Below are 15,038 nucleotides of genomic sequence, written 5' to 3'. Positions count from 1 at the left end.
TAGTTGTTCATTTTCAATGCCATTTTTCTGAAGTTTGAAGAAGCCTCAAGCATTACCTTACTGTTGATAAAAAACACCAATTAGACACAGTTCCTCTACTCAAGATACTTGCAGCACGAAATTTCTAATTGCAGTGAAAATATATCTGTATATGTGTTCAATGCTAGAACTAAAGCTCTAATTTCAAGCAAATCTCAAATTGGGTAAAATTATTAAAATATTTCTCTCTGGAAGGATGTTTTCTATTTAGATACTGATTGGATTTTTTGGCTAAAAAATGTATATTTTTGAATATGCTGAAAGTTTCTATTAGTATTTTTTAATGCACGCTTTATTGTGAAAACTCCTCAGTGTTTATGGAATTTGGTTAGCATCATACAGATTTTATATTTCTGATATTGATATTACTAATCTTACATAGTTTATATATCTATCAGTTATTCAGAGAAAGTAGACAAAAATAGGTAAGTAATTTTAAAAATTCAAAATATAGATTCATAAACAAATATTAGAAAGTGAAACATAACTAGAATTATAGCTTTGAATTGGTTTAGCAACCTGAAAATATTGATATATTTCATGGTGCTTGAAAATTACTGGAAATGAAGTGCTGTTTTCTGCAATTTTGCTGTCCATATGTGTTGCTAGAAGGGAAATTCTAGGCTTAAATAAACAGGACCAAACAAGAGTAACAGAAACAATTTGAAATGTCTGCATAAGAGAGCTTATTCTTTATGTGAATAGCAAACCCAAGTTTTTAAGTATTTGAGGATTTGTTAAATTATCAGCATTTGAGCTTTAAAGATTGTTTTCAGTTGTAGATATTTGTTCATGATGTAACTTCTCACCATATTATAGTTGCTAATTTAGACTAACCTAACATCTCTACAGAAGGAGCCACTAATGATCAGGATGTCTTTTGGAGAAGATCATTTTCAGGACATGGTCACGGATTTGTTTGGTCTTCACTCCATAGACGATTGGGTTGAGAAAAGGTGGAACTAAAAGGTAAAGGCTAGATAAAAGGATATGAACGTATGGTGGTATGTGAGAACCAAACCTGTGTGTGAAGAAAGAGAAGAAGCCAAGGAGGTAGAACTGCAGGAAGACACAAATATGAGCGATGCAGGTATTGAAGGCTTTCACTCTTGCCTCCTTCTGGGGTAGTTGAAAGACAGTGACAAAGATCTGAACATAGGACAAAGTGATAAAGCTGATGTCAAATCCTAAGATAGTGAAGGCAACAACCAGACCTAATATCTTGTTGATCCGTATATCTTCAGTAGCCAGCTTCACAATGGCCATGTGCTCACAGTAAGAGTGGGAGATGACTGTGGTTCGGTAGAATTTAAGACGATATTTGATGAGCACTATGCATGGTGCTACAAGAACGACAGCCCTGAGTATCACAGCAATTCCAATGTAAGTCAAGAGATTTTGGGAGAAGATACTGCCATGTCTCAAGGGGTTACAGATGGCCACATAGCGATCTAGGGCCATGGCCAGTAAAACACCTGATTCAGTTGCCTGGAATGAGTGAATAAGACACATTTGTAGAAGACAGACATCAAAGGAAATCTCTGTCAAATGAAACCAAAAGATGCCTAACATTTTGGGAAGAATACACGTGCTAAGTGCAATGTCTGTGGCTCCCAACATGGCCAGAAAAATGTACATTGGACTATGAAGGCTGTTTTCATATTTGATTATCACTAAAATTAGTGTATTCCCAATCATTGCCATAAGGTACATGAAACAGAATGGAATCCCAATCCAACACTGCACGGACTGCAGGCCAGGAATCCCAATGAGCGTTAGTACAGAGGGCATGAAGACTGAGCCATTGGGTCTGAACATGGTGATCTGAGTAGTGGAATCAAGAAGTACTCCTTCTATGTCATCTTTTAATTCCTGTTAAGACTGCAAAATTAAAAATTAGAATGAATTATTTTGGCAAAATATACTTTAGTTAGATTAGGAGGATACCATCTTACTTTCTCTGCCCAATGACTGTTCTCTAATTTTCCATCTGTTTTCTCAATGTCTTTAAGTAACCAATCATCAGATTTTATGTTTCTGCATGCCTTTATTTTTTTTTTCTTCAGGCAGAAAAATTAAGTGGACTGTACGACTTCTTTCTGGTCCATGACTACTGAAAGAGATTCCCCTTAGCTTGTGCTTTTATGCTTGCTAATCATCATCAGTGGTTTTTTTCTGTCTTGGTCACCTACCAATTGGAATTGAGGGAAAAATTCATTTAATTCAAAGTAATGACTTTGAAGACTAGACTGTACTTAGTCTGGCATAAAGGATCTATAGTAGTGGTAAGTCATTCTGTTTGATCATAATCGGAAAGCAAGTTTGATTAGAATATTTTTCAGTTTTGCAACTCGCTATTTTTTTTTTCTCTTAAATAGGTTTCTTCTAGGCCAGATCCCTCTGAAATACACTGTCTCAGAGTGCTTTCAACTAATTATTCAGACCTTCAGTGTTTTCCCAAAAACGAGTCACACATCTTTACCTTCCTCTACCTAAGCTGTCAGAAAATAAATCCATTACTTTTAAATTCATGGGTGTTATCCCTTAATCCTTAGCAGTTCCTTTAAGATTTGTTCTCACTGTGCCCAGCTATGTGCACATCACTTGTATTGAATTTCAAGTGTCAACTTAAGTCTTCTGTTCCTCCCCTTCTTTACCAATAACCATTAGGTCTGAAAAGCTTTTTTTTTTTTCTTAATTATTTGCGATAACATAAGAACTTGTATTAAATGTAGTGTTTCCTTTACTTATAGCCTTATGCATCTAATGGCCACTCAAAATATAATTTCTGTAGTTGACATTTTTCTTTTACACAATTGTATTTCATAGGACCAGATTCATCTCCTTCTTTGTCTCTGCCCTTCACTAGTCAGTTCATTCATACCACTATTTGCTTTCAGGACCTCCTATCAGTGACTATGTCTTATTATTTTCCAAACTCTTTGGGGTTTTCTCAGGCTGCCAATTCCCTACTATTTCTTCTGTGAATACATGTATACTGATGTGTGGTTTGCTTAACCCCAGGTAAAGAAAAATATTAATTTACTAATTAGTAAATTTTTTGACTAATTATAAAGCTCCTTTTTGGAACCATTAAAGCAAATATAAAACAAAGACTATGAGAAAGTCCTAAAACAACAGATTCAGAATAAGGAAAATCTCTGTTCATATTCTCTCCATCATCCTTCAAGCTGTCTCCCCTGATAAGCTAAGATTCTCTCACAGGCAAAAAGATACATCTATCCTACCTGAGGTCAATTGCAAGAGCATTTGTTGCTTATTTTTCTCAAAATCTGTTCCCCTATGAACAAGGCTTTCCTTTTGGACACTCATGTTTAGAAACTCTTCTTGGAGCAAATACACAATATACCAAACAGATGTTTTTCAAATCAGAAATTGACATTTGAGAAGTTTTTTTCCTAGTGATTTTATTAAATATATATTAATTAAGCATCCACTATAATCAAAGTACTATTTGCACCAACTGTAGAACAAATATCAATGTATTTACCATGTAACTATGAAGTACTTACATTGTGCTGAGTGCTTGAAACTCAAAAAGTACTGTCAACCATTGTTAAATATGTATTATATTATTTATCTAAGTTTGTAAATTTTTAATTCTTTTTTATTTTCCTCTGACTAGTATTTTGTTAATGAAAAGCTAAGACTTGTTAATTTATAAATAAATATTTGTTGTTGTTCAGTCACTAAGTCATGTCTGACTCTTTTGCTACCCCATGAACTGTAGCCCTCCTCTGTCCATGGGATTTCCCAGGGAAGTTGCATTGGAATGGGTTGCCATTTCCTCCTTCAGGAAATCTTCCAACCCAGGAATCGAACCCTCATCTCCTGCACTGAGACAGATTCTTTGCCAGGGAACCACGAGGGAAGCCCATAAGTAAATGTACTTTGTTCTAAATTATATGGGATATTGATCTAGGTAAAACAAAAAAAGTAATTTGTGTCTTCTGAGATTTTACAGCTATAATTCAGTAAATATGAGGAGATACATTCAGAGTACAGCTAAATCAGGATGGATTGTATTAAAATACACTAAAGATTTCAATGAGATTGTTCCTCTCAGGATCTAAAAGAAGACAACTCTTAGGTTAGCTTCTTAATTTACTAAATAGTTTTACTACATACATTATAGTACATGTTTGTTAGATGCTACTTGTCTGGCATAGGACCCTACTTGGAACATCATGTTATTCACATACTTGCTAACAATCTCTGTGATTTGGCTCAAAAATATATGCTACTCTCTTTATCCAGAATATTTGAGAGATTTAACATGGCTGTATAAGGAATATTTGACCTAGAGAATCCATAAAGCATGGAAGCCATAGCTCTAGATAAGTTAATACTGTGAATAATTGCAGAAAGGTGAGCAAAAGAGAAGAGAGCAGTAAACAAATGAGCAGAAAAATTGTGCCTTCAGTGTAAAAGACAATATCTCTTATGAAAAATGCAGCTGTCTTTCCAGATGATAGTTTTATATTCCTATTGAGAAAGAAAATTCTTGTTCTATGGAGAAGACAAATAATTTAAACATGAGATCATTTTCTCTGCCCTTTGACCTCTTCTCTCCCCCTAGATTGCAATGTTTATCTGTCTTAAGCATCAGACCAAACTAGCCCATGGGCAGAAATACCTGCTTCATTAGAAAGACATTCTCCTGACCCCACAACTCCTTAAAAGGTAACATTCCCTCTTCACCTTATAAGGGGTTGTGATGACCCACCACGTTGCTCTTGGAGATCCGGAATATAAACTGTCAATAATACATCATTCCAAGTACAACTTTCTACGCCCTAAAATTTATATAACTGTGCTTTCATATCTAATAGGGGGAACAGTCCACAGATTTTGCTGAGATGGTGTTCCTGGATTCTAATCTTCAGTTTGGCCCAAATATAACTTTAGATTTGTTTCTTAGATTAACTTTTTCATTGACTCTAACTCTATGAGTCCTAATGACAGTTTTCTTCGAGCAGTATTTCCTGAGCATGGTACGTTGTTTAGTTGGTAAGTAGTGTCTGACTCCTTGTGACCTCATAGACTATGGCCCCCTAGGCTCCTCTGTCTACAGGATTTCCCAGGGAAGAATACTGGAGTGGGTTGCCATTGCCTTCTCCAGGGGGTTGGATCTTCCTGACCCAGGGGTTGAGCCTAGGTCTCCCACTCTACAGGCAGAGTCTTTACTACTGAGCCTCCAGGGGAGCCCACCACGGTATAGGTCAAATAAATTTTTGTTTTGGGGTAATTCTCTGCATTGTAGAGGTTTACAACATCCCTGTGTCTTACACATTAGATGTCAGTAGCTCTCTCTCATCTTGGCACTAAAAAGGTATTCGGATATCACCAAATAGCCCATAGATATGTAGGGAAAAACACATCACCCTGGTTGCTAAACATTGTTATGCAGTTATACAGAAAAATCACTTTTCAATTAATAAGAATGAATGATTATGTACTTTTAATCAAAATGAACAGAATAAATTGCCTATGAAGGGGAATAATTTTTCGGTAGAAATTACCAGATAGAAGAGACTGAGACAGGCAGAGTAAGAGAAAATAGTTTGTACAAAATTCACAAGAGCATGTGAGATATGGTGACATTTTCTCCATATAAATATTTTTCACATACAAAACATTTCATAAGCAGAAATGATGGCTAATAAAAGGAAATAATATCAAATGTTTGAAACCAAATGGTTTTATATTTTTGGTGGAAGGACACTTTCTTTTGAAGGTAAATAATTCACTCTGTCGGCAGTTTGATGAATGGCTTGTAAGACGGGGCAGCTAAGTGTAAAGAGACCCAGTCAGAATGAATCTTGTGATAGTCCACACATTACATTATGAAGTATTATAGTATAGCAAAAGAATAACAAGGAATAAAAAAATCTGTGAGACTCATTGACTTTATGTAGCAGAAATTAAGGAGAGATGAAGCTGAAGGAGCTTTTTCCTTGAGAATTTCAGCTATGAATGACAAAAGAAAAGCTGAAAGGAATTCTGTGTATACAAATGTAAGTAGCTTTAGAAGACTGAGGAAAGGTACCTTAAGCTCTTGAAATTCTAAGCCAGGGTAAATATACATGGATCATCTTTACAGCAAGAACCATGAATTATTAGTGCTACAATTCCAATTTTAATCAGCTGAATTTAAAGATCTAAAAGATTTAAGGAATTCAGGGCTCTGTCTCCGCACTTTCTACAATGTCAGGAATCTTTCCTCTATGATCTCTCTGACATTCACCTACCAATCTCTGCCTCAAGTCCTCATGAATGTAGAGGACTGTTTGTTTCTGAGATAGCATGCCACATTTCAGGACAGCTCCAAACATCAAAAAGATATTCTTTATAATGAGGCTTAAATGGCTTCCTTCTTAATTTTGTCTTAAAGTCCTAAATCTGCAATCCAATGATATATATTAGCCATGGGTCATGGCAGTTAATTGCCCAGGATCTGCAGTCAGCCAAGAGAATTTAAAATCTGGATGCTACTACTTAGGTTTGTCTTCTCTGCACCCAGTTATAAAACTTTGAATTGTATCAATTTCTTTACTTCTAAAACAATGTTCATAGATAGAAACTAATTACCATGTGACTTTGATCATTATTGACAAAATCCATCTAAATAGTTGGAAGGAAACATAAAATGTATTGATCTGTCAATAAATGCCAGTTATTAATCAATGGACATTTATCTTCTCACAAATAACTTGTGATATTTAATAAACACTTTATCTGAACAAGTGTTTCTACTGAATTCCTCGAAGGGCAGGTTCTTCCTCCATTTTTTCTGGTGTGAATGTGAAAGTGAAAGTCGCTCAGTCGTGTCCGATTCTTTGTGACCTCATGGACTATACAGTTCATGGAATTCTCCACGCCAGAATAGTGGAGTGGGTAGCCTTTTCTTCTCTAGGGGATCATTCCAACCAAGAGATCGAACCCAGGTCTCCCGCATTGCAGGTGGATTCTTTACCAGTTAAGCCACAAGGGAAGCCCAAGAATACTGGAATGGGTAACCAATCCCTTCTCCAGCGGATCTTCCCAACCCAGGAATTGAACCGGGATCTCCTGCATTGCAGGCGAATTCTTAACCAACTGAGCTATCAGGGAAGTAAACATGTGTAATTTCCTGACCTTTTAACAAATAAGGTTTCCATTAATCTATCGGCACAGACACCAATCTCTAAGTATCCTTCTTTTCTCAACCTCATCTTAAAATTTGTTACCAAGTGTGGCTTAAATGATTCAGAAATGTGAAAAGTATGAGACACATCTCTCTGGTGACTAAACACTCAGCTACTGTAAGATTGTATTATGTTTTTTTTTTTGTTTGTTTTGTTTTGTTTTACATCCTGGAATTATATTGGATTGTATGACATATACATTCTTTTTGAAACCAGTCCTCCAATTTCCCACACTCAGTGCAGAATCCCAAACCCAAAGACTTACCAGGGATCATCTGTGGTAATACAAATAGAAACTACAAAGCAGAAAATCTTCTGACATTTCAGACAGTGAAGAGTGAATGCTTTATACTATAGGATGCACCTAGGGATTGGTTTTCACCAATCCCTGGTGAGCTTTCAAGTTCGCTGGAGACAGGAATGAAAAAGAAGGCACACTATCATTCAGAGCATATAAGATTTATCTCTAATAGCTGCTTCTGCATCTAAAAAAATTCTCAAACTTTGGTTTCAGTTTAGGTCTGGGAACCAAAATGAACCTCCTGCTAAAAATTCCTGAGAGGACAGTGCTTCAAGACAGCACAAAACAAGTCAGTGATACTTATTTACAAAAATAATGAGACAATAAAGGTAAAACAAACATCTTGAAATGTTCAAAATAATCATCCAAGACATGCTGACAGAGAAGTAAAAAAAAAAAAATGTTTTTGTAATCTAATTTTAGTCAGAGAAGCACTGACTTCTTGTTTAGTCCCATGGTTGGGGCTGACCTGGGAACATTCACTTCAGAGCCTCAGTTACCAGTCATTTTCTGAGCTTCTTCTATGTAAACTTTGGGACACAAATCTATCCCATATCCAAACTAGATCTCACCAAATTAGCCCAGTTATGTTCAGAATTGTTATGAAAGGATGGCATGTATTTTAAAAAATTTTAGTGTCTAAAATTTATATCAATTTCCACATGAGAGTTATTGACTTGGTTGAAACAAAGATTTGTACTTCACAAGTGTGTTTTTAAGCTTCAGTACCAAGAAGAGAAAGGAATAAATGTTGATTCACTGAAAAGAACAAAAGAGAGTGGCTAATAACCCTGGATTACCAGATGATCATACTTGAAGTCACACTGGTTTTGGCCTGTATCATTGGGTTAGGCACTATTCATTAGTCCTATCCCTTTCAAATTAAAAGACTCTCTGACTTCACCCTCTTATCAAACTGCCGTAAAATTATCATCATTCTAGAAAAAGCGGTGGGCTTCTCTGGTGGCTCAGACTGTACAGAATCTGCCTGCAAAGCAGGAGACCTGATTTCGATCCCCGGGTCTGGAAGATCCTCTGGAGAAGGGAATGGCAACCCACTCCAGTATTCTGGCCTGGAGAAGTCCATGGACAGAGGAGACTGGCGGGCTTACAGTTCTTGGGGTCGCAGAGTCGGACACAACTGAGCAGCTTCCACTTTCAGAAAAAGCAATGGTATAGGATTGTGAGCAGATAACAAGTAAACCAGCTCAGCCTGGATCAGAGTGTGTGCATGCCTTCACCGCTGGGCACTCAGTGATTCACATGAGCAGATTGAAATCAGCTGTAGCTGAGCATCTGCACCAGAAAAATAAAACACAGAACCCGTACTTATCAGAGTGCCAACAGCCCACTGAAGTAACAGGTGAACCCATGATTAAATGAAATATTTTCAGGAAAATCAAGATTACTACTTTTCAGATAGTACATGAAGCAGGTGGAGGTGAGGACCACAGATTCTGAAGTCTATGCACTACTCTTTATATATATTGCAATGGCCAATATAAGCCTATTGTATGACTCACTATATACTTTTTGAAAATATGCAGAAAATGTTTGAACCTGAAGCCATCCTAATGCTGTAGAATGTTAGAGGCATATATATTCTTATATATTACTTAGCTAAAATCTGTTAGTACAGTGGGGGAAAATATGTTTTCTAAATGATGTGATTGTTTTTTTGTTTTGTGACACATGCATTATAGTTCCTTTGCACCCTGAATATCAATAAGAACTTTTCCAAAGCATTTTTAATAGAAATGCATACCTTTGTGAAATAAAATGGGAAACAGAGGAGATTTTCAGAAAAGGCACTTATCTCCCAATGTTTAAAAAAACAAACAAACAGTGAAAACAATTTAAAGACATAACCAGTTAGAAAGTGAAGTCAAATAGCTTTACTACAGATGGCTAGTAAAACTCATCAAATAAGAAATATGATTAAATGAAATATGAAACCTAAAAATGAGAAAGGTCTGAACATGCATATAATTTTTGTGGAATTGTCTGAACAAAGATGGCAATCCTTACCATTTAGAGAGAGAAGGATCATGGAAAAGCTTATCTGGCCAGACATCTGCTTACTTGGTGCAAGAGCATATTCAGGTACATCATACAATAGAATAGCATTCAAGCAAAAAGGTAAATGACATGCTTATTCATGTACAACACAAAGGAACCTTGAGAACATTATTCTAAATGTTTTCTTAGTATTATTCTTTGTTTCTTATCTTTAATTATCTTGATAGAACTGAACATTAATTGATAGGTAGATATCTTTCTTATCTTTATTTCTTATCTTTTCTTATTCATTATTCTTTCTTTCTAAGAAGAAAGCCAGACATAGAAGGCCAAATATTGTTTCATTCCACTTATACGAGATGTCCAGGGCAGTAAAATCACAGACACAGAAAGTCAATGAGTGGTTGCCCTCTAATGAGGCAGGAGAATGAGAAGTAGCTGCTAAGGGGAGTGGAATATCTTTATTAAGATGGTGAAAATGTTCTGGAATTTGATAGTAGTGTTGGTTGTGCAATTTTTTGAACATATCAAAAACCAGAGATTTGTACTCTTTAAATGGTGAGTTACATGGTATGTAAATTGTATCTCAATGAATTAAAAAAATTTTTCTGAGTCAGTATGTTATAGAAAGAAAATATACTAGAAAAATTACTAGATGCATGCTTTTAAATTTAGGATACATCAAATAAGTGTGGTGACATGAACTGATGATCAAAAAGGCAGCTAAGCTCAAATGTAATTGTTAAATATTTATTCCGGGAGAAAGGTTATATGGGAACTCTGACTTTTTACCTATTTTTTTGGTAAACCTTAAACTGTTCTAAAGTGTAGCAATTAAAGATAATTTAAGAGTAGGAATAATTATTCTATAACTATGAAACTATTATATGATTAAATTATTTGGGTTTGGAACACCTTTTCTTCCACATGTTTTTCAGTGCATGCCTGTACATTCATTCAGTCACATCCTACTCTTTGCAACCCATTGGACTGTAGACTGCCTAGCTCCTCTTACCATGGAATTTTCCAGGAAATAATACTGGCATGGGGCGATATTTCCTACTCCTGGGAATCTGCCTGACCCAGGGACTGAACCTGCATCTCTTGTATCTGCTGCACTGGCAGGGGCATTCTTTACCACTGTGCCACCTGAGAAGGCTTTGTCCTCTTTAGGAAACCATGCAGATTATCTCACTGTGAAAATACATTCTCATTATGAAATTTGTGGTAGAATTTTTGTGCATTCATTTTCTAAATGCTCAGCAATATGTATTTATTTATATTTAAAATGTGTTATGTATGTGTAGGTCAGGAGTATACATATACATTACACATGAGATCTATATGAAAAAAGAAGTTACATACAGAGAAAATGTGATACATGCTATAAGAGCTATTAGAAGGGTAGAGACAGAAAAGAAAATGGTCTAAATTCCTTAAAGGAAATGCCTAAGTTCTAAAAACAGGAGAGCATTCAGCAGGTAAAAAACTACACATGTTGATATACATAAGATCAGGAAAGAGATACAGATTCATCAAGTACTTTCTGTTGAAAACTCCACAGTATTTGTATGAAAAATGCCAGCAAATAAAAGGTGTAAAATATATTACTTTATTCTTTATAGGCTCTTATGTAAGGTTGGAAAATGGAATAAGATCCCCTGGAGGAAGAAATGGCTACCCACTCACATGCTCGCCTGCAGACTTTCACGGAAAGAGGGAACTAGTAGACCACAATCTAGGGAGTTGCAAATAGTTGGACACAAGTGAACACGCTCACACAATAAAGAGAAGGTAATTTATTTGAGAATTTATTGTCGAAATAATCACAGAGACCTGCCAGGGTCTAGCCCCAGCAGGACCCAGGGGAACCCTCAGGATGAACGGCGTCGGCAAATGAGAGAGAGAGACAGACAAAGCTCGGGGGCTAAGGCTGAAGTTTATTTTTGCATTGCCCCTTTATACCCTTAACAACATTTTTTGGGGGGAAGTGCATATTACTTTCACACAGGTCATCTCAAAACATTACAGCAACTTGACCTTTAACAGAAACAGGATGTAACCCACATACTTTTTGTTCACAGGAGTCTTTCTTATCATTTGGCCTTCGGGCCTGCTAACATTTTATGGCTTGCACCTGGTGTGACTTAAGCAACTTCAGTAGCCAACCCTGTTTTTCTTATAATTAATCTTTTTTTTTTTTTTTTAATAGGCATCATCTCTATGGGAACTAGGTAGGATTACATTTTTACAGAACAGAAATGGGAAGGACTGCAAAAACAGCAGGTATGGCACAAAACAGGCTCTTAGTCTAAAAGTTAACTACCTGCAAGAAGTCACCAGCTAATCTCTCTCTAAAGTATTTTCTATTAGGCACATTTGTGGCTACTATATTTGTGGAGCTTTTCTCACCCCACGAAGGGGCCTATGCTTAATAGTTTCTTTTGTTAGTGTACTGTGCTTAGGATGTTTAGAAAAATCATGAGCATTTTTTGCAATGAGAGCACACATTTATCAAACAAGCTAGAATGCCAGCAAAAGGGTTTGAACTGAAGCATTTCCTTCATCCCTGGCCCCTTCATAGGGTACCAGCGTCCCGGAGATTTATTAGTTAGGGTTTTAAGTTGGTCTTTATTCAGTGAAGGAGGAGCAGGAGAGCTCTCAGCAGGCAACACAAGAATCCGCAGCAGGGCAAACAGGAACAACAGCAGAAAAGGGGGGGAGGATACAGAGTGGGGTAGAGGCCGGGGCCAACCTGGAGGGTCCCTTGTCCTAGACGGCCTTGCCTGTCAGGTTTTTTCCTCATGACCTCGTCATGGATGGGGTCCCGGACAGCCTTGCCTGTCTGGTACTTTCTTCATGACCTCGTCACGGGCAGGACCTCCCATAACGGCTCCCAGCAGAGACCTGTACGTTTTATAGAACTGAGGACAACAGCAAAAACAAATGACATTTCTGGCTTGGTTGAGTAAGTAAATAATGGTAACCATTTCTAAATTGAGAATATTTTTCAAAAGTACTTGATAAAAATGCAATTTATCTTGATGTGCAATACTTTTCAAGAACAGTACAATAAACTCCCTTATACAATTTACCCAGGGTCACAAATGATTTTTCCCTCTGCCCCGTTTTGCTTTATCACTCAACAAATTCCTAGATAGATGGATTGATAGGTAGATAATTGGATAGGTTATTTTCTGAAGTGTTTTTGAGTCAACAAGAGACATAATATTCCTTTACAGCTAACTATTTTGTTATATATTTCCCTAGGAAAAGGATAATATATTGTATAACTATAGTATAGTTATAGCCAATATCAGGACATTTAGCACTAAAGACATACTACAACCTAAATATTAGTCCATATTCCAAGTTTGAAAATAGTTCAAAGACTTCTATACCTTTATTTTCTTGCCCCAAAATCAATTCAGATACACAGTGCATTTAATATTCATGTCCTTTTAGACTTCTTTAACCCATAGCAATTTCTTTGACTTGATACATTTTCTCCTTTGTTTTGTTTCATTTCTGAAAGTTCATTGACTTAATATTTTAAAAGTTTGTCTGGTATATGCACAGAAATATGTTGTACAGCTTAAATAATTTTTCACAAAGTAGGCATAAATATGTAACAACCCAGCTGAAGAATACATTACTTGCACCTAGAAGCCCCTTTCTGAATTGTTCATTATATCACCATTTCTGCAAGTAAAGGGAAAGATATATGCTCACAAATTCCCTCTTTTATGATTCTTACTCTCATTACCCAGGTAGAGTCCACAATCCTATTAGCAGAGAATTGACATTTGCTAATAGGATTCCCTGGTGGCTCAGAGGTTAAAAGCGTCTGCCTCCAATGCGGGAGACCCGGGTTCAATCCCTGGGTTGGGAAGATCCCCTGGAGAAGGAAATGGTAACCCACTCCAGTATTCTTGCCTGGAGAATCCCATGGACGGAGGAGCCTGGTAGGCTACAGGCCACGGGGTCGCGAAGAGTCTGAGCGACTTCACTCACTCACTTACTCACTCAATAGGATCCTAAAACCAGCTAACATGCTGGCAGATTAAAAACAACAACAAATATAACAAACAGAAAATTCAAGAATCTCAGATAGCGTGTTGTTTTATTATGTTGTGAAATATTGTTACCATTCACAAAAAGTTAAACAGCAAAGTATTATTTATGGTGAATTTTACGAACTGAACATTTTTACCATTTGCATACGGATCTGCTTGGTCTTTGCACCATAGACAAGTGGATTGAGAAATGGAGGGACCAACAAGTAAATGCTAGAAATGAGAATATGGATAAAAGTGGGAATGTGAGAACCAAACCTATGTGCGAAGAAGGAGAAGAAGGCAAGGAAGTAGAACTGGAGGAAGACACAGATATGAGCGATACAAGTGTTGAATGCTTTCAACCTAGCCTCCTTCTGGGGCAAACGAAAAACTGTGATAAATATCTGTACATAGGACAATGTAATGAAAGAGAGATCAAACACTGCAATGTTGAAAGCCACGAATAAACCATAGATTTTGTTCACCCGGATATTTCCTGCAGCCAGTTTCACAATGGCCATATGCTCACAGTAGGAGTGGGAGATGACTGTTTTGTGGTAAAATTGCAATCGGAATTTTATCAGTACTAGGCAAGGGGCTACGAGAATGGCAGCCCTGAGTGTTACTGCACTTGCTATTTGAGAAATGAGGTGGGGAGTGAAAATGGCAGCATGTCTGAGTGGATAACAGATGGCTACATAGCGGTCCAGGGCCATAGCCAGCAAGATGCCTGATTCTATGCCCTGAAACGTGTGAATGAGCCACATTTGAAGCAAGCAGGAATCAAAATATATCTCTGGTATATGAAACCAGAAGACTCCAAGCATCTTGGGCACAACACTGGTAAGAAGTGCAATATCAGTTACCCCTAGCATGCCTAGGAAAATGTACATGGGCTCATGGAGGCTGGGCTCCAACTTGATGATGATCAGAAGCAAAGAATTTCCGATCATAGCAATGAGATACATAATACAGAAAGGAATCCCAATCCAACATTGCACAGACTCTAGTCCTGGGATCCCTATTAGTGTGAACACAGAAGGCATGAAGACTGTGATGTTGGAAATGGACATAGTGTCCTAGGGTCTCCTGATGCAAACAATCGAATTCCTCAGTCAGTGCTACTTCCTCTTTTAATTCCCATTTGCATTCAAAGCCACAATATTGAATGCATGATTCTTGCTAGAACACTAAGATCATGACATCCACCTCATTCAAATATAGGAGGTAAAAGGAAGATCCAGAATGACACACCATTTTTTACAGACAGACATCCATAAGCCCTAAAAATGTGATTTGCCACTGCATTAGACAGAACCAGTCAAATTCCCGAGTAAGGGGATCAACTACTGACTCGTCTGTTATTTCACTTCAGACCTGTGGACAAAAATAACACGCTTCTTTATTTTGTTG

The 15,038-nt window shown here is 37.0% G+C and overlaps 2 protein-coding genes across 2 annotated transcripts; both read right to left on the bottom strand.

Moving 5' to 3' along the window:
• Positions 1-900: 900 nt before the first annotated feature.
• Positions 901-1,857, bottom strand: LOC122699864 (olfactory receptor 52A5-like). Its single transcript, XM_043912326.1, has one exon. The coding sequence runs from the start codon at positions 1,855-1,857 to the stop codon at positions 901-903; it is 957 nt and encodes a 318-aa protein (XP_043768261.1).
• An 11,902-nt stretch (positions 1,858-13,759) lies between these two features.
• LOC122699791 (olfactory receptor 52A1-like) lies at positions 13,760-14,698 on the bottom strand. The gene has a single exon (XM_043912212.1). It carries the CDS (start codon positions 14,696-14,698, stop codon positions 13,760-13,762), a length of 939 nt encoding a protein of 312 aa, XP_043768147.1.
• Positions 14,699-15,038: the final 340 nt, after the last annotated feature.

Source organism: Cervus elaphus, chromosome 1 (genome assembly GCF_910594005.1).
Source record: "Cervus elaphus chromosome 1, mCerEla1.1, whole genome shotgun sequence".
Classification (NCBI taxonomy): Eukaryota; Metazoa; Chordata; class Mammalia; order Artiodactyla; family Cervidae; genus Cervus; species Cervus elaphus.
The sequence above is the reverse complement of the archived record's forward strand: the minus strand, read 5'-3'. Positions and strand labels throughout refer to the sequence as shown.